We start from the raw sequence: 20,722 nt of genomic DNA, 5'->3' as shown, positions 1-20,722 counted from the left end.
TAGCGTGGTGAATGTGCAGCTCACAACTTGTCCACCAGAGCGTTGTGGAGTTGTTGGATTGTGTATTTGATGAGTTTGATGAGGGAAACCAAGAAATCCCATAATGAGCCTCCGTAGCGTAGCTCTGAGCAGCTCACGGCTCTGCTCCGCCGTTCTAAAAACAGCTTGCACCGACAATTAAAGGTAACGAACCTACTGCTATGACTATAGGGATTATGGCAATGGGCCAATTTGACAGAATGTTGAACTATCCCTTTAAGTATCAGTAGCTGTTCATAAACTAGTCACTAGTCTTCTTATAAATGTCTGTGGTTGAACAGGAGGTCACATGATCATCAGGATGAACATGTGACCTCATCCTGGAGTATGACATCATCATTGTGTTTCTCTGACACAAACGTTTTTTTCATTTACTTCGTCTTTTATTTTAAAAACCTGGATTCAACAGGAAGCTGTGACCTTTGACCTCTTGTGTTCCCAGAAGGCGAGAGCCAATCAGCAGAGAGGACAGGCGTGTATTATTACAAAGTTTATTACAAATAGCAATCAACAACAACTTAAATCTCTCCTCCTCCTCCTCCTGGTCCCGTGGTCAGCTGAAGCTCAAACCCTCCTCTGATTGGCCACAGGCAGCCAATCAAGACAAAACACACAGTCTGTGACCACACACACTGCAAAAACTCTACATCCTACCAAGAATATTTGTCTTATTTCTAGTCAAAACAAATCTCATTCTACTTAAAATAAGACTCATCATATTAAAAGCAGCTTGTTTTTAGACACTTTTTACTTCTTTCAAGCAGATTTTCACTTGAAATAAGTAGAAAAGTTTTTCTTTCTCATTACAAACACAAAAAACTTGCTTTCACTGGCAGATTTTTCTACTTTCAAGTGAAAATTAGTTTGAAACAAGTGAAAATGATCTAAAAACAAGTTCATTTTTAGGTGATGAGTCTTATTTTAAGTGAAAAGAGTTTAGGTTTGACTAGAAATGAGACATTTTGACAAGAAATAAGACAATAAGACCTTAGGGACTGCACCCAATTTCGTTGTACTTGTGCAATGACAATAAAGACATTCAATTCAATTCAATTCAAATCAAATATTCTTGGAAAGATTTAGAGTTTTTGCAGTGTTCCCAGGTGGTCTGATGCGGTCCAACGTGGTCCTACGCGGTCCTACGCGGACTACAGCGCCCCCTGCTGGATGTGGTCCTACGCGGACTACAGCGCCCCCTGCTGGACCCTCTTGAACAGCTGTCGTCGCTGGGCGGTCGTCATGGTGTCGCAGCTCTGCAGCAGGTTGGCGATGACCAGCGTCTGCTGCACGCTGCCGGCCCGGACCCAGAGGCGCCCGTTCATCCCCACCACCAGCTCACAGGGGAACAGCTGGTCCAGGTCGGTCCGGACCTCACTGTGGGGGGCCAGGAGTCTGGAGGGGGGGGGGGGGGGGGGCAGTTAGGGTTATAAGCTCTCATGACTTTGATTCTTAACCCTCTATGGTACCATGTTGACCTCAGGCATCGTACCACTTTTTGGCCTGTCACATCTCCACAATTCATCCCATTTAATGCTGTAATACTTTAAAAAAGAGAGGAGGCCGTAGAGAACCAATAACAATGCTTTAATTTATCACATGACTTTCAAGAAGCCACTGAAACCCTTTTTTACAGACTTTTTCAAAGGAAACAGGTTTGCCATTTTGCTCCACTAAAACGGTCTGAAAACATACAGTAACTTCCTGGCTCTTTTTCATCTGGAAAAATATATATTTACACTAATAGATTAGTAAAGTTTAATTTTTGTGTGTTTAGGTGTAAATATAATGTTCAAAAACATGTAATTCATCATAATTTAGTTTTTTATCCTTAATAAATGTGATTTTGGATACAGTAAAGTAAACATCAGGCTATTATGATGATGATGAGGAAGATGAGGATGAGGCCAGTGAAGGTGAAAGTCTACAGAGACTGGTGTTTCTAATACAGTAGATGATGATAATAATAATAATTTTTAAAAATGTCTTTAGATTATGTTTATTTAGTCTATTTTGAGACATAAAAACACTCCAACCATTTTTTTCCCCACTGGCATCATAATGCAGCGTAGCATCATGTACCATAGAGGGTTAAAAGCTATAATGTGTAGGAATTCCCCCCATCTAGTGTTGCGGTTTCATGCTGCATTCATGTGAAATTGGGCAGACGGACAACAGTTGCTGCAGGTAACGGCTTAAACAAGCCTCTATGTAAACAAGTGGTCCGTCAACACGAGGCAAAACAATACACGTGACAATGTGTTGTCATGGTGGTATTGTTTTACCGTCTTCCTCTGGACTTCTGTGACTAAAATGACATCTGGTTTGTTAGCGACGGCCGTCTGCTCGACTGCAGGTGAATGCAGCATCAGTGTTAACGCTCCATTCCTCCTCACTGCACCGAGCTTACCCGCTCCATGGAGATATGAATCAGTGGTGTAGTCTAATGTTTTGTAGTGGGTAAACTGTTTTTTAGCTAAACTGTTCAGGTTCTCAAACTTTTTTATATCAAGGACCCAAAATTGACACAAATTAGACCACGGACCCCCATTGGACAACACTTTGAAGCAAACACCAGAAATACACAAACAATCAGTGTAGGTTTAAATTAGGCGTAGGTACATTTTTGAAAGATTATAGAGAAATTTCTGGGAAAAAAGTGGTACAATTTCTCCCAAAAAGTTGAAACATTTCTAGAAAAAAGTGGTAAGATTAAAAAAAAAGAAAAGTTCAATTTTTTTTAGAAAAAAGTGATAAAAATTTCTCAAAAAAAAAAAAAATTGAGTCAAACAAAAATAAAAACAAGTGGTAGAAGTAAAAATAGTATACAGTTAATAGTTTAAAAAATTGAGAGGAAACTGGTAAAATTTCTAAAGAATTCTAGAAAAAGTGGTAAAATCTCTCAAAAAATTATAGAAAAATGTGGTAAAAATTCTCCAAAAAAAGGAAGGCAAACAATAATACAAAAAGGGGTAACATTCATTCTTTTAAAAAATTGTAAGAAGTAGGATAGAAAAATTGAGAAGAAACTGGTAAAAATTTCTCAAAAAAATTCTAGGAAAAGTGGTAAAAAAAAAAAAAATTAATTTTAATTAAAAAAAGTCAAACAATAATTTAAAAAGTGATAACATTTCTGAAACAGGTAGTTTTGTTGTACTGGGTATAGTGGTGGGGGGGGTTACTGGTTAATGAAAAACAGACTGAAGAACCAAATAATCCATTTTCCTGGATAGATAACAGGAGAAGTTACACAATGTCCCTTTAAGATAGTGATGATGATGTCATTACCTCCTGACCAATCCCAGAGAGACCGTGAAGAGGAGCCCGCCTCCTCCGAACACCCCCATCCCATTGGCTCGTCCTGAGCTGTCGATACACGCCAGCTCCGGCTCCATGTCCTTATTGGCTACGATGAACTGGGCAAAGACCAGATCCCCCACCTGCACAGGAGTTAAAGGGAGAGTTCACTCAAAATTGAAATTTCGTTGCTTCTCTGAGTTACAGGGGGTCTCGGCGTAGCAGTGCATGTCCATATGACGGTTGCAAATGGATACCAACTGTCTTTGTAACAAAAAGACACACCAAAAAACATCCAGATACCTCCATGCTGCTCGTATGTAATGTCCGTCTTGTATTGAAGCCCCGACTGAGAAATTGTTCCGAAAAAAATTAAATAAGTCTATATTTTAAGCTTGTTTGTAGCGGAAGCTCCCAGTGTTGCTCTGCCAGAATTTCGTGCGATTTGAGGAGCCGTGAACTGACATCTTAAAGTAGAAGTAAGTGATATATTTGTGTTAATCTAAGTCTTAAATAGTTGTATCTTCCGACAGCAATCACTTCTATAGAGTGTTTGGTCTGAAACACGGGTCTGTCAGTCACTCTGCTCTGCTCTGAGCCCAGGAGAAAACTTTTCTCGTATCCTACAACCTTTATCCAATGAGGAGAGAGAACGGCATAAAGGGGCGGTCCTCTCTGTGTGTGCAGCCAAGGGATGCGCCTGAATGTGGTGACGGAGGGACGAGGACCAATAGATCCATGACGAGGGCGGGGGCTGCTAACTCCGTCGGCTGACAAGACGTTATGGTGCGTTCAAGGAAACTCGTAACTCGTGTTTTTCCGACCTGTGAAGTCGTACCAGTTCGATCTGGTACGAGTTCACGGGTCAGAAGTTACGAGTGGCCGTTATAGTGACTTTCACAGGTAAAACAGGTCGGAGAAACACGAGTGGGTTGCCTGGAACGCTACAAAGTCGTAAGTTGTGACTTGAAGCTGTAATTTACGGTTTCAAAAGCCTGCCTGGAACGCAGCATTAGCCAAAACCACCGGATCGCTTACTTCTGCTTTAATGCAAATCGCGAGAGATTTGGACGGACCAGGAAGAGCAGAGTGCTGGGAGCTTCCACTACAAAACAAGCTTAAAATATAGACTTATTTAATTTTTTTCGGAACAATTTCTCATGTTGGTGCTTCAATACCAGAGGGACATTACATACGAGCAGCATGGAGGTATTTGGATGTTTTTTGGTGTGTCTTTTTGTTACGAAGAAAGTTGGTATCCATTTGCAACCGTCATATGGACATGCACTGCTACGCCGAGACCCCCTGTAACTCAGAGAAGCCACGACGGAGGACTTTTGGAATTTTGCGTGAACTATCCCTTTAACTACAGGTGACAGGGGGGGGAGGAGCTATAACTCTCACCTGCACGTTGGGTCTGTTCCTCTTGGTGGCTCCTTCGAAGGCCAGGTAGGACAGAGAGGCCTGCTCGCTGCCTCCACAGTCCACCTTGAACACGTCGCCCGACTTGGCCGTGATGATGCCGACGACCGTCTCTCCTTTAGCAGGGACATACTACACACACACACACACACACACACACACACACACACACACACACACACACACACACACACACACACACACACACACACACAGTTGGCAAATATAAAAATAAAACAGTGGAGCGGTGCAGTCAGTGGTAATGTCTATAATATCTCTGACCGTTTCTTTTTGTAAAGAAATAATCACAACAAGTGTAGAAGCTAAAATATATTTTTGCTTTAGGTTTGATGTCATTGCGTTGATACACTTAGTCAATGTATTTTGGCTGTATATGTCCAAATGATTAAATCAAGATTCTGTATGTTTGTGATTACAGTAAGTATGTTCCTATAAACAGGAAAAGTTGTTCATAGTGAGGCCAAACTTTACTTTCAAAGAAAAATATCTGGGATTCTTCCCAAGATGCCACAAAACTCCCCAAATCTCAGTGAGTTGGTGGCTCAGCAGGAAGTCCCTGCAGTTTGTGTTCACCTGTAGCCTGGACAGATGAAATATTAAGTAAAGTGGGAGGGAGGAGATGGATGGAAGGGAAGAAGGGGGGGTTGATCAATTTACCCCACTCCTATCGTCAACCTACCCCATTCATGGAGCAAGTTGAGTCACAAGACCACTTTTTTTGAACATGCTATATTTTATTTACACTCATTCTGTTAATTTGTAGGGATGCAAAACATCCTGAAATATATGCAGATGTGTTAGTTAGCAACAAAACTATAATTGTCTTGATGTAGTGATCATGAATACAAAATATGTCAACAAGACTGAACAAGATGAATTCTCACCTGTTATACCCAATGTTTAGATCTGGTGTTGCATGTATGCAAATTAACCATACGTGATTAGACTATGCCCTGTTTGCTCATAAAAAAAAACTTGTAATACATGTTTTGTTTGTCTTAATAATCAACTCAGTAATTTTCATGGAGATATCTAAAGGTTAAAAATGTTAACTTACCCTATTCACGTGAAAAAAATAATGAATAGGCGTATGAATGGGATATATTTATATTTGGGTCTTTTTCTAAACGTTCCCCTGATTCTTCTGGGCTTTTTTCCCCTCACTCAGGACATGTTGAGGATACTGAATCAGTTGAGTTTGCTTCTGTTGCAATTTGTTCAACCTTTTTTTCATAAAATGACTGGACTATGAGTCCTGGTTCTGGTTGTGGTTGTGGTCCTGGTCCCAGTGGGGGGTCTGGACCAGGTCTGGACTGACTCACCCTACGCTGCTGGGAGTCGATCCAGAAGACGTTGGGCTGTTTGTGTCTCAGCACCCCGCTCTTACAGACCAGCAGCCGGTCCCCGCTGCGCCTCAGCCCCGGGCCACAGACCATCTTCTCCGGCTTGGTGTCCGGCTTGGTCCGCTGCTCCGTCAGCGGGATGGTGGCGCCGCTGTCCCCCCGGCAGCTGAACTCATCCCCGGGCAGCAGCACCTCGCCCACCCGGTCCCTCAGGGAGGAGAACATCTGGAGCTTTTATATGCTATATATTATTATTATACACTATACTAATTATTCTTTTATATAGGCTACAGTCTATGGTTCCGACACGTGTTGTTGTTGCTGCTCGGCGGACTGAAATACATGTGACACCGCAGCCGGAAGCAGCCGGTCCGTCCCCCGCGACACTCCGGAGAGAAACAGACCCAGGTTTGTTTTTTTTGTTTTTTTTGTTTTTCCTTTTATTTGAAGTATCATCACTGCAAAAACTCAAAATCTTACCGAGAATATTTGTCTTATTTGTAGTTAACCCTCTATGGTACCATGTTGCCCTCAGGCAACATACCATTTTTTGTCCTGTCACATCTCCACAATTCATCCCATTTAATGCTGTAATACTTTTTTTAAATAAGAGAGGAGACCTTAGAGAACCAATAACAATGCTTTAATTTATCACATGACTTTCAAGAAGCCACTGAAACCCTTTTTTGCAGACTTTTTCAAAGGAAACAGGTTTGCCATTTTGCTCCACTAAAACGGTCTGAAAACATACAGTAACTTCCTGGCCCTTTTTCATCTGGAAAAAAATATATTTACACTAATAGATAAGTAAAGTTTAATTTTTAATAGTTCCATGCAATTTATTTACTTATTAAATAATGGAAACTTGTTAAAATGCACCTGTTGCCCCAAAGCAACAACGTACCATTATAGAAAATTGCAGTGTTGCCTTGAGGCGACAGTGGACCATTATGGAATCAATGTTGCATTATGAGACTATGGTAGTGTGTGTTTAGGTGTAAATATAATGTTCAAAAACATATCATTCATCATAATTGTGTTTTTTATCCTGAATAAATGTGATTTTGGATGCAGTGAAGTAAACATCAGGCTATTATGATGATGATGATGATGAAGATGAGGATGAGGCCAGTGAAGGTGAAAGTCTACAGAGACTGGTGTTTCTAATACAGTAGATGATGAACCGTGATGGTACAATGTTGCTACAGGAAACAAATCCCAAAAACTTCCAAAAATAAATATCTTTTTAAAATGTCTTTAGATTATGTTTATTTAGTCTATTTTGAGACATAAAAACACTACAAACATTTTTTCCCCACTGGCATCATAATGCAGCGTAGCATCATGTACCATAGAGGGTTAAACAAATTCTACTTAAAATAAGACTCATCACATAAAAAGTAACCGCGGTGAAGTTAGTTTTAAAGCAGATATCAGTGGAATGTTTTTGTTAATATAAGTCCTAAATAGTCCTATTTTCCGTCAGCAATCACTTACATGAAGTATTTCAGCCTAAACACGAGTCTCTCCGTCACTCTGCTCTGCTGTAACCCGAGGAGAAAATTTTCCTTGTGGGATACAAGTGTTATCCAATGAGGAGAGAGAACGGCATGAAGGGCTGTGTGTGCAGCCAAGGGATGCGCGTGAATGTGGTGACGTAGCACGAGGACCAATTGATGCCTGACAAGGGCGGGGGCTGCTAACTCATGGTGCGTTCAAAGAAACTCGTACTTTGTGTTTTTCCTTCCTGTGAAGTCATACCAGTTCGATCTGGTACGAGTTCACGGGTCGGAAGTTACGAGTGGCCGTTATAGGGAACTTTCACAGACAACAGGATGGTAAAAACACGAGCTACGGGTTACCTGGAACGCTACCAAGTCGTAGTTGTGACTTGAAGCTGTAACTTACGGTTTCAAAAGCCTGCCTTGAACGCAGCATTAGCCGAAACGGCCGTGAAGCTGATATCTGCTTTAATTTGGATATTTGACAGACATTCGCTCCTTCTCAATACATTAAAAATTCATAGAAAATGTAGACTAAGATGTGTTCAAATGCAATAAGAGGAGGCTTAGCCCTACCATCAACAGGTCACATGACCTGGGAATTATTGAGCTCTAATGCTCATATTTACTGTATAAAATATATTAAAAATTCATGTGACCTGTTGGCTCAAAATCAACATGGTAGGGCTAATCCTCCTCTATGACACACACCTGTTTTTATTGCATTTAAACACATTTAATGTTTAATATTAATTTGTAATGAATTGAGAAGGAGCGAATGTCTGTCAAATATCCAACTTAAAACTAACTTCACTGGGGTTAAAAAAGCAGCTTGTTTTTAGACACTTTTTACTTCTTTCAAGCAGATTTTCACTTGAAATAAGTAGAAAAATCTGATAGTGGAGCAAGTTTTTCTTTCTTATTACAAGCACTAAAAACTTACTTTCACTGGCAGATTTTTCTACTTATTTCAAGTGAAAATATGTTTGAAACAAGTGAAAATGATCTAAAAACAGGTAAATTTTTAGGTGATGAGTCTTATTTTAAGTGGAAAGAGATTAGTTTTGACTAGAAATGAGACATTTTGACAAGAAATAAGTCAAATATTCTTGGAAAGATTTTGAGTTTTTGCAGTGATCAAATTACAAACATTTAAGGCACATTTGTGATACAAAGATTGAAAATGTTGAATCTGAGGGTCTTATTCTAGGATGGTAAATAAATCCAATAAAGAAAAGAGTCTCTGGGCATTTTTGTCATGTTGTAAAAGGATTTTTTTTTGTATATTTTGAGTTCATTCTTCCATTCGTTGATGTGGGGCTTCAGCTTGAGGAATCTGCATCTGTGAATGAAATGTTTTCCAAGTTTTTTTCCCCTTTAATTGCACTCCAACTTTAATCAACATCCAGTTTAACGGATGCAAAATAATTTGTTTGGTTACTAACACAACCAGCGTTGAAACAATACCCAAAGTTGTATAACATAAAGAAAAAATATGTATGGCTGTGACGACACACAGTGACCAGGAGGTGGCGCTGTGACATCACCGTGACATCACTGTCACCATAGACATACAGTATAACTTAAGGGAAAGGAATTGTTTTTGTTGAATCTTTTTATTATTTTTTTTATTATTAAGGAAAATATTACATCCATAAATGCAAAGGGTCGCCCAAAAAAACACATTTTTGTGAGTTTAAAATAGAAATCAGATATTATATGCAGCTAGGCCTACTACAAAATATAGTCAAGGTGTGAAGGCTGATGCACACCTAAAAAAATCTTGAAAAACAGGTGCGTTGGAGCATAGGTTAGGAGTGAACAAAGGCAAAAAGGGGTCTCCCGCACACTGTCAAGTCACTTGCAAAAGACGTTGTTTGTTTTATTAAAGTCTTTTGCAAGTGACTTGACAGTGTGCTCAGTGTGCTCAAACTCCTCACTCTGAATGTCAGACACTCTGAGTCATTCCTTTCTGTGCAATAATCCACATTCAGTGCCATATTTATTGTACAATAACTCCTGTCCATGTTTGCATTGTACATATATTTTTTATATTTTACACATATATATACCTATTTTATTTATTTTATTTTATATATATTTATATTTCTTTCTTTTATATTTCTTGACTACTTTGCTCTTTAACTTGTACACTTTGAGCTGGAGATGTTGTTGTTGCAACAAAAAGAAATTTCCCCTTGGGGATCAATAATAGCCATTAGCAGGTGAACAAACCACACAATTACTAAAGACAATAGGCCAGTTTAGTCAAGACTTAAGTGTCTGTTTGACCCGCGTCAACTCAAAGTGACTTGCACGGCTTTAGTAGTCAGAGATTTATTCTGTTCTGGATTACATTAAAATGACTATAAAGACAACATTTTAGATTCTTTTTTTTTTTAAATTTTAGATTAATTTAACCCTGGTTTAACTTTCGCTCAGAAAGCTGGGGTGCATGAACAGAACATCTTCCACCCAGTGTATTAAAGCGCATAAACTTTTCTCTCTGTGCCAAAAGGTAAGGCCTTCATCCACATTCTGCAAATTCTGATAACTTTGACGTTTTTGAAATCAACCATTGAGTAAATTCTGTAATAGCAAGGCTCACAACATGTTTTTGAGTTTATTGTCACATGAGGCTACCACAATCTGACATTTTCACACTGCAAGAGTACAAAGAGCAAAAAATGAATTACCTTTTTTTTTTATTCAAGTGAATGCAATACGCTTCCGTATTATACAGCGTTAACAGCAATACCATCATATATCTAAGTTATAGAGAAGTTTTCATTAGCATTCCTGTGTGATCAGTTAGTTTATTACCTATTTTAGTCACTCTGTTATCAGATTAGGATAGGTTAGTGTTAAGCAATGTAAAAGAAAGCGCCTTTACTCATTGTGTTATGCACAGTACTTTTATTTTGAAGGATGTTTATTGTCCGATCCCGGATGTGACGTGTGTAACTAGCCCCGGGAAAAGTTGTTGACCCTTGTGTGTTCCAGCGGTCGGTCATGGTGAAAATAAAGCAATGATGGAAGCTGTACTGAATGAAAATCCTTAACAGGTTATGGGCCCAGACAGCTTCGGACACCGCTAGCGGCTAATGACGGAAAGAAGTGGCAGAGAATGAGAGCCAACTTGAAGATAAGTACCGGGCCAAGTTATGAGGAGCGTCGCGACGCATTACGCGAACGCCAGAGCTAAGAGCTAAGGGCTAACAAGCTAGCAGAAGAAAAGACTGCCGCAAAACACGTGCAGAGATGGCGAACAAAGGAGCGGCAGGGATGCTATCGCCGCAACTCTTTTTTGACGGAACAGAAGATAAGTATGACCTTTGGGAAACGAGATTGCTTGGTCACTTGCACATCTTAAACCTGAAAGAGACTATTTTGCATGAGCCCACGGGTGAAGAGCAGATAGCTCTGGACACACGGAAGAATGCTGACTGCTATGCTGAACTGATAAGACTGATAGATGATAAAAGCCTATCGCTAATCAGACATGACGCTGCCGATAAAGGCAGGGAGGCGTTGAAGATATTGAAAGAACATTATTCGGGAAAAAGCAAGCCAAGAATAATAAGTTTATACACATCGTTGACCAAGCTACGGATGGCAGACAACGAAAGTGTCACAGACTATATTATAAGAGCGGAAAATATTATCACTGCTTTGAGAAATGCAGGTGAAACTATGAGTGATGGACTAATCATAGCCATGACACTTGGCGGGCTACCGGACATGTTCAAGCCCCTAGCTGTCCATGTAACACAAAATGAAGACCAAGTTACATTCACAGACTTTAAGAGGAGGCTGAGAATCTACGAAGAAGCTGAAAAGATGAAAACAGCCGAATCAACGGACAATGTAATGAAAACACACATAAAGCATAACAAGCAAAATATGAATACACACTTTAATAACAAAAGACATGAAGATGTAAGTGTGACATGCTACAGGTGTGGAATAAAAGGACACATAGCAAGACAATGTACTCGAAAAGTGTGGTGCAGTTACTGTAGAAGCAACACACATAAAGAATCCCTGTGCAAGAAAAAGGGAGAACAAGATGGTGCCAGAAAAGTTGCAGAGAAAGAGCAAGAAGGTGATGACGACCATCTCTTCATGGCGAAACATACAAAGACTGAGAGACCGGCAGACAACATAAAGAAGAAAGGCATCATGGTGGATGGAGGAGCAACCTCTCACATCCTGAACGACATGAGCAAGTTTGTGAGCTTCGACGACACATTTCAACCAGAGACCCACGCAGTCGAGCTGGCAGATGGGACCAAGTGCAACGGAATCGCTCAACGCAGAGGGACAGCTGTGATTCATCTCCTGGACAGCACCGGACGACAACACAGAGCACAGCTTCGACAAGCACTCTACATGCCATCGTACCCCCAGGACATCTTCTCAGTGGCGAGAGCAGCAAATGGAGGAGCAACAGTCACCTTCAAGAAAGAGAACAGTCACATGATCACAAAAGATGGCAGCAGGTTTGACATTCATGAGAGTGGTAACTTGTATTATTTATCAACTGTTGAACAGAGTGTTGATAAATGTAAAGTGTCCCACGACATACAAACCTGGCATGAGATTATGGGCCATTGCAATTATGAAGATGTACAAAAATTACAAGGTGTTGTAAAAGGCATGGTGATAAATGGGAGTGTGGTCAGGCCAACTCAGATATGTGAAGTGTGTACAAAAGGAAAATTCACACAGAGTAGAAATAGAGAGCCAGACAGAAAAGCTACAAAACCATTACAGCTAGTCCACACTGATCTAGCAGGTCCAATGCGAACCCCGAGCATAGAGGGACACAGATATGCTCAATCTTTTACAGATGACTACTCAGGTACCATGTTTGTGTACTTCCTTAAAGCCAAAAGTGATGCAGTTCATGCCACAGAAAGATTCTTGGCAGACATAGCACCTTATGGTGAAGTCAAGTGTGTCCGTTCAGACAACGGCACTGAATTTACAACTAAAGTTTTCCAAGAACTGTTGACCAAGAATAGGATAAGACATGAAAAGTCAGCGCCCTATTCGCCACACCAAAATGGCACAGCAGAGAGAGGTTGGCGAACTCTCTATGACATGGGCAGGTGTTTACTGCTAGAGAGTAACTTACCTGATAAACTGTGGAACTATGCTGTACAGACAGCTGCTTACGTGAGAAACAGGTGCTACAGCAGACGCACAAGAAAAACTCCATATGAGATGTTTACAGGTGTGAAACCGGATGTTTCCAAACTGCAGAAGTTCGGATCCATCTGTTTTGCCTACAAACAAGAGAAAGGGAAGTTAGATTCCAGGTGCCAGCAAGGTGTTTTTATAGGATATGATAAAAACAGCCCAGCTTATCTGGTGTACTATCCAGACACAGAAAAAGTCCAAAAGCACAGGTTAGTGAAATTCACAACCAGAACAGCAAATGAAAAAGAGACACAAACATCTGAAGCAAACATTGAGTATTGTGATAGAGATGTACAGCCAAAAAGTCACGACGATGGAGAAATGGTTGATGAAAACAAAGAAAATGCATCAAGTCATGATAATGAAAATGATGTTTCTGAGAATGCTCCAAAACAGACTGAAGTGCCTCAGCAAGAAGACGATGCTGAGAGAACAAGGCGGAACCCAAAGAGGGAAAGAAAGAAACCAACTTACCTACAGGACTTTGAAACGGAAGAAAAGGTAGACAAACTACAAACATGTATTGACTTCTGTTACAGAGCAGTGTGTGACATCCCTCAGACTTACCAGGATGCCATTGCTTCAACCAACTCAAGGCAGTGGATCAGTGCTATGAACGAGGAGATGCAGTCACTGGAGGAAAATGAAACATTCAGCCTCACCCATCTTCCACCAGGCAAACGAGCAGTGGGGGGCAGATGGGTGTACGCACTCAAGAGTGACACTGATGGATCAGAAAAGTACAAAGCGAGATACGTAGCAAAAGGCTACAGTCAAAAACAAGGAACTGATTACGAAGAGACATTCTCACCTACTGCTGATATGACCAGTGTGAGGGTGATCATGCAGAAGGCAGCGCAGGAGAATCTGCTGCTGCATCAGATGGACGTTAAGACAGCATATTTACATGCACCTATTGACTTTGAACTTTACATTGAGCAACCAGAGGGTTACGAGACATGGTCAGACACAGGTGAAAATCTAGTGTGTAAACTGCATAAGTCTCTCTATGGTCTCAAGCAGTCCGGAAGAAACTGGAATGCTATGTTACATGCATGTTTGATCAGGAATGATTTCACACAGAACCCTGCTGATCATTGTGTGTATACAAAAGAAAAACATGATGAAAAGGTAATCCTCATTATATGGGTTGATGATCTGATAATAGCAGCTAGCAATGAAAGTGTATTGACAAATGTGAAAACAATGCTAACTGAAAAGTTCAAAATGAAAGATCTTGGAAGACTCAGACATTTTCTGGGAATAGACTTTGAGCAAACAGAAGGCCAAGTTCTTATGTCACAGAAAAGATATGTGAACAAAATACTGAAAAGATTTGAAATGGAAGACTGTAGGGCAAGAGAGACCCCATGTGAACCAAAACTTGACTATTCAGAAAATGCTGAAAAAATGACAAATTCAAGAAAGTACAGAGAGGCAGTGGGAAGTTTAATATATTTGTCCACATGCACTAGACCAGACATAAGTTTTGTGGTCAGTAAACTCTCACAGCATTTTGAAGATCCAACTGAAGAACACTGGAGCACTGTAAAACATGTGTTTAGGTACCTTAAAGGTACAGCAGAACAAGGTCTATGCTTCAAAAGAAATGACACAAGTAAACTAGGTTTGAAAGTGTACAGTGATGCAGACTGGGCATCAGAGAGAGCAGACAGGCGCAGTATCTCAGGTTATTGTGTTAGTCTAAATGAAGGAAGCGCTCTCATTTCATGGAAATCAAGAAAACAACCAACGGTTGCACTTTCTACGTGTGAAGCAGAATACATTGCCTTAGCATCAGCTATACAGGAATGTATATATTTGAAACAGCTACTTAAAGGAATGGACAAGTACCAGTATGCACAAACAAAAGTGTACGAAGACAACCAAGGTACTATTGCACTTGCCAAGAACCCTGTAAACAGGCAAAGATGTAAGCACATAGACATCAAGTATCATTTCATCAGAGATATTGTAAACAGTGGCAAGATATATCTGGAGTATTGTCCTACTGAGAAAATGCTTGCTGATGTAATGACAAAACCAGCAACTAAACTGAAACTGAAAAGGTTTGCCAAAGATATGTTTGGTACATAAAAGTACATAAAATGTTGTGTTCTCAGGAAACCCATTAAGTTAAAGACGAGTGGGGGTGTTAAGCAATGTAAAAGAAAGCGCCTTTACTCATTGTGTTATGCACAGTACTTTTATTTTGAAGGATGTTTATTGTCCGATCCCGGATGTGACGTGTGTAACTAGCCCCGGGAAAAGTTGTTGACCCTTGTGTGTTCCAGCGGTCGGTCATGGTGAAAATAAAGCAATGATGGAAGCTGTACTGAATGAAAATCCTTAACAGTTAGGATAAGTCTTCAGGATAAATCACAGACGTCCCTCTTCTTCTTTCAGTGTAATTTCCCAGTCGTGTGCCAAGAATCCCAGGTTTCGCAATATGACCTAGCCAGGAAAATGACTCACTTCCAGGAGTCGGCTATATAAGAGCCTTTCCCCCAGCGCTAGATTCAAACAACAGAGCGAGAAGGCAGCTGAGCAAAGAAAAAGGAAAGGACAGAGGCAGCTGAACAAGACGAAAAAGAGTAGAGCTGTATAGAAAACACCTCCTTGACTTTACTTTTACAGGCTTTCTGAAGGACATTTTTATTTTTTACAAGTTTAACTTGCAGAATTTTAAAGGGCAAAATGATAAGCTGCAGGTTTATGGTTACTGCTATGCTGGTGCTAGTGGCCTCATTGTCTTTCAATGAGGAAGGTAAGATCATTTTGTGTCACTCTCACTACTTTGTTGTTTCTGCAGTGCATATAGAGACACCAGCAAACATTTGTTGCACTGCGTGACTGCACGTGCTTCCTGTCTCCTAACAGGTATGACTCTGAGAAGCCTGGGAGTAGAATTACAATGTCGTGTCATCCAGATAGAGAGCAAACCCCTTGGCCGCCACATCGAGAAGGTTGAACTGATTCCTGCCAACTCTCACTGCGAAGAAACTGAGATCATGTAAGACCCCATTTAAAAGCCCTCATCCCATATAGCAATAGCAATGATGTTGGTACTATGAGATTTTGTCATTGTCACTTGTTGGCTTCTGCATGAGTGCATGAGGTCTTTGTCAAAGTGTACAAGGTCTGACCCTATCTCTGCATCTTGTTGGGTCTTGCAGTGCCACTCTGAAAAAGACCGGCCAAGAGGTCTGCCTGGACCCTGAGGCTCCCTGGGTGAAGAAAGTGATCCAGAGGATCATGCCCAAGTAAGTACAGGTCAATCATGCAGTCCCTAAAAGTTCGACTAGATAATGTGATATGTTATGTCAGAAGTATTTTAGAAACACAAAATAATGATTCTTTCCTTTTTTTCTTTTTTACCTCTGCAGCAGGAGGCGCTGAGCTGAGCCATTTTTGGAAAAATGAAAGTATACCCGAATGTATGTGTTTGATCAGATGTTGAAGCCATCGCCCTCATTTCATATCATGACCTGGGAACTACGTGATGTCCTCACCTACTGTTGAAGTGTTCAACAGAATATATGCACTCCAATCCTGTTTGTATCAAACATGCTATTTATGAACAAGTCTCTGTTAAAACTGTTAATGTTCTTGCCACTTTTTGATGCAATTCCGACTGCTCCTTTAGCCCTGTATCTATTTTTGATACTACTCCCTTCTCTAATATACGTATGTATTTTGCATTATTTATTGATATATTTATGTATTATATCTATTGATACCAATGATCAATAAAAAAATCAATTAAAATTCAAAATGATATTACTTTGTATATTATTGGTTAGACTATAATGTCATATTTTCATTGCAAGCATGAAATGATCAATATGAATCAAGGATTTAAGTTAAAAGTTAAATGTAAGTAATTCATGAAGGAAATGTGTTCCCAGCTTTACCTGATCATTTTACCATTAACATGGTAATCAAACTATCATCACTCAGTCACTGCTGTGCATTGTAATCAGACAATTATTCTCACAAACATGTAATTACCTATATTGTACAATAACACAGACATATGTAATACTGTGATACCCTAGATAAAGAATCATTTGATGTTATCTCCTGAATTTCACTTCCCCTTTCCACTTACTCCACTTACCGTATGGGCCCATCACTGTCACTGTAGCAGTCATCTTAAACAGAACTAAAACACATGCTGGCGCCAGGACTTTCCGGGAATTCACTCTCACGTGGATAAATAAACCTCAAGTGTAAACAATGAAACGCTGGTCCAGCTTTAAAATGTAAGTTCTCTCCTTCCACTTATACAGACCCTAACATTTAGTAACCTATATTTGAACCCGTGTAACAAAGATGAGTAGTGTGCACAGATCACCACTAAACAAATACCACGCGTAACGGGATGAAATCAGAAGCAGCTATGTGTAAAGGACGCATCGTCAAACTCTGTGACCGGCCCTTGTCGGCGAGCCTCTCTCTCTCTCTTGGAACACCTCGTCGTTCCCGTGCCGAAGACGGCGCCCCAGCAGCTCAAAGGACAGACCGGTGGTGCTGACCTCCCACATTATGAAGACCGTGGAAAGACTCATCCTGTAGCAGCTCCGGGCCGTGGTCACACCACATCTGGACCCCCTCCAGTTCGCCTACCAGCCCCGACTAGGAGTTGAGGATGGAGGCCATCCTCTACCTGCTCGACCGCATCTACACGCACCTGGACAAGACGGGGGGGGGGGGGGGGGGCACTGTGAGTCTTTTTTTTTTTTTTGCCTTTTATTTGACAGCACATAGTGAGAGAGACAGGAGAGGGGGAGGTAGAGAGAGGGGGAATGACATGCAGGAAAGGTCTGCTCGACGCGGGACTCGAACCGTTGACGCCTGCGTTGAGGACTGTAGCCTCTGCATGGGGCGGCCGCTTTAACCACTGCGCCACACACCGCCCCGAGAGTCATGTTTTTTGTAGGGCCGGGACTTTAACGCGTTAATTACGATTAATTAATTACACAAAAATTAACGCGTTAAAAAAAATTTACACATTTTAATCGCACTTATTGAAATTTTTTTTTTTTTTTTTCTCACGAGAGAGGCGGCAGTTTGAGAGGCTGACTGGCAGAGATGAGAGCTGGTGAAACGCTAGCATGGTTATTTAAAACACCATCTCTGATCTCTGCCTGCACATAGATACACAGACACGGGTGCACGCTAAATGCGCTAAATCGCGCTAATTGCTCAGCTGCAGCGCTATATCTATGACCTGTCACTGTCACAGGTGCAGCTCATCTCATTATGATAGGACTTCACCCTCAGAGCTCTGTCTTCAGACTGTCCTGACCTGTCCCTGAACATCACACAGGGACAACATGGAGCTGCTGTGTGATTGGTTACTGAGTTTTATTAATGTTTACATCAGGCTGAGTTCAACAAATCAGTTTATGCTACTGTGATTTAAGTAGCCTAGTTAAATACTACAGTAATCATCATAGTGTATTGGAAGGAAAGACCATTTAATCTGTATGTATCAAATATCCATTAATGAATTAATGGATAATTTGCATCCCTAGTCTGTTGGTCTTGGTTAAGTACCACCTTGAATGCTTAAGCTTATGTATTCAGTCATTCAATGGTATACTAAAATCCATGTGAAAAAAAATGCTTCTCACTGTTCTCAGGTCAAATATTTATATGCGATTAAAATGCGATTAATTGCGATTAATTAATTACAAAGCCTCTAATTAAAGCAGAAGTGAGTGATATATTTGTGTTAATATAAGTCTTAAATAGTTATATCTTCCGACAGCAATCACTTACATAGAGTGTTTGGTCTGAAACACGGGTCTGTCAGTCCCTCTGCTCTGCTCTGAGCCGAAGAGAAAACATTTATCGTATCCTACAGTTTTTATCCAATGAGGAGAGAGAACGGCATGCAGGGCTGTGTGTGCAGCCAAGGAACGCCGTGAATGTGGTGACGTAGCGACGAGGACTGTTATGGTGCGTTCAAGGAAACTCGTATTTTTCCGACCGTGAAGTGGTACCAGTTCGATCTGGTACGAGTTCACGGGTCAGAAGTTACGAGTGGCCGTTATAGTGACTTTCACCGGTAAAACAGGTCGGAAAAACACGAGTGGGTTGCCTGGAACGCTACAAAGTCGTAAGTTGTGACTTGAAGCTGTAATTTACGATTTCAAAAGCCTGCCTGGAACGCAGCATTAGCCAAAACGACCGGACCACTCACTTCTGCTTTAATTCGATTAATTTTTTTAATCGAGTCCCGGCCCTAGTATTTTGACTTCTCCAGTGCCTTCAACACCGTCCGTCCGGCTCTACTGAGTGAGAAGATGACGGCGATGCAGGTGGACTCCCTCCTTGTGTCCTGGATTGTGGATTACCTGACTGGCAGACCACAGTATGTGCGGCAGGGTGGTCAGCAGCACCGGGGCCCCGCAGGGGACCGTCCTCTCCCCCTTCCTCTTCACCCTGTACACCAGTGACTTCAACGACCGCACAGAGACCTGTCATCTCCAGAAGTTCTCAGATGACTCAGCAGTAGTTGGATGCATCAGCAAGGGTGATGAGGTGGAGTACAGGACTACCCCCCCCCCCAATGTAAAATAAAATAAAATAAAATAAGGAACATCATAACTTCTTTTACATGAAATACTTTATTATATTTCAGTAATTTAATAACAGCATGGAACAAACCATCAGGAGAACCTGTGTATGATTACAACATATTTCTTCAGAACTTGTACTTTTAAAAACATAATTGTGTTTTTAAAAGTACAAGTTCTGAAGAATATGTTGTAATCATACACAGGTTTTTTCTCATTGTTCCAGGCTGTTTTTCAAACTCATCGTGACTGATATTGTCCTGCTGTATATTATGTAGCCTATTTAATGTTTTAAAACTGTTGATATTCAATCATCTATTGATAGCCTATAGGCCTATCATTTATTTGTTTATCTATTTAAATACACGAATGAATGTTTAATATGGCCCTTGGATTTTGTTGATTTTGTCACATGTGAATTAAATGCTTAGCCTACTCATTTATTTAAAGGAGTATTATCGCAAATCCAAATCCTTAATTCGGCCACTAGATGGAGCCAGGCGGAGCTTATCAGATATAAACAAGTGGGCAGCTGTCAGAGAGAGAGAGCAGCCTGCTTTAGTCCCCACGGACACTATACTGTTGCCGATTTTTTTTGTACATTTAGTTATGGCTCCCCCCGACCCATCTTTTGCATATTTCATCTTGTTTTATGCTATTACTGCTGTATTTGCGATAATGCTCCTTTAACATTTGAATTACATTAAAATTATTAAACCCCTTCAAATCAAGAGGGCTTCGCGACCCCCCCTGGATCTTTGGCGCCCCCCTTGGGGGGTCCCGCCCCCCAGGTTGGGAACCACTGCTCTATGCTGGGGTGTGCTGGGGCAGCAAGCTGAGGGTAGCGGACGCCAACCGACTGATTTTTTTATTTTTTTTTTATTTAAAAAGGACAGTGTGCAGTGACATTAATTATTGGGACAATAAAAAGATGGCTGCACCAGATTTAGCGGAACCACTAATTTCCATCTCGCAAGGCCAGCGACGTTGTGGGGGTGAAGATGGACTCTCTGACAGTGGTGTCAGAGAGAAGAATGCTTCACAAGGTGAAAGCCATCCTGGACATATTGGTGGTAGTGATAGAGCTGACGCTGCATCGCTACAGGACGTTAGTCTAATACTACCAAAATAAAAGTCAGGTTTCTCATGTTTCCCCTGGTGAACAGGAGCGTGTGGAGGTTCAGGTTCACACTACACACACACACACACACACACCCCATAATGATGAACAGGCGTAACCACGGCAACTGTGTTTGTGTGGGGAAAAAAAGTCGAACCTTTGAATTAAAACACTGAGACTCGTCCATGG

The 20,722-nt window shown here is 40.9% G+C and overlaps 2 protein-coding genes across 2 annotated transcripts in view; both read right to left on the bottom strand.

The window, feature by feature from the left end:
• The window catches only part of tgfbi (transforming growth factor, beta-induced), a 280,474-nt gene that overhangs the window by 232,845 nt on the left and 26,907 nt on the right, over positions 1 to 20,722 (bottom strand). The gene's annotated exons all lie outside the window — the stretch shown is intronic.
• On the bottom strand, positions 892 to 6,434 carry exosc3 (exosome component 3). Its single transcript, XM_083980435.1, has 5 exons — positions 6,099 to 6,434; positions 4,738 to 4,887; positions 3,325 to 3,476; positions 1,225 to 1,431; positions 892 to 1,178 (listed from the first exon to the last, which is right to left on the bottom strand). Coding segments are annotated over exons 1-5 (756 nt in total). The 5' UTR covers positions 6,345 to 6,434; the 3' UTR covers positions 892 to 1,177.

Source organism: Trachurus trachurus, assembly GCF_905171665.1.
Source record: "Trachurus trachurus genome assembly, chromosome: 10".
NCBI classification, from domain to species: Eukaryota; Metazoa; Chordata; class Actinopteri; order Carangiformes; family Carangidae; genus Trachurus; species Trachurus trachurus.
This window is presented reverse-complemented; position numbering and strand designations above follow the sequence as displayed.

Bases quoted from the DNA above. Each gene is read 5' to 3' on its own strand.
- exosc3 (XM_083980435.1), bottom strand. From the start codon at position 6,344: ATGTTCTCCTCCCTGAGGGACCGGGTGGGCGAGGTGCTGCTGCCCGGG. The intron at 4,888-6,098 runs GTGAGTCAGTCC...GTGTGTGTGTAG, and splicing joins TCGACTCCCAGCAGCGTAGG to TATGTCCCTGCTAAAGGAGA. The intron at 1,432-3,324 runs GTAATGACATCA...CCCCCCCTCCAG, and splicing joins TCTCTGGGATTGGTCAGGAG to ACTCCTGGCCCCCCACAGTG.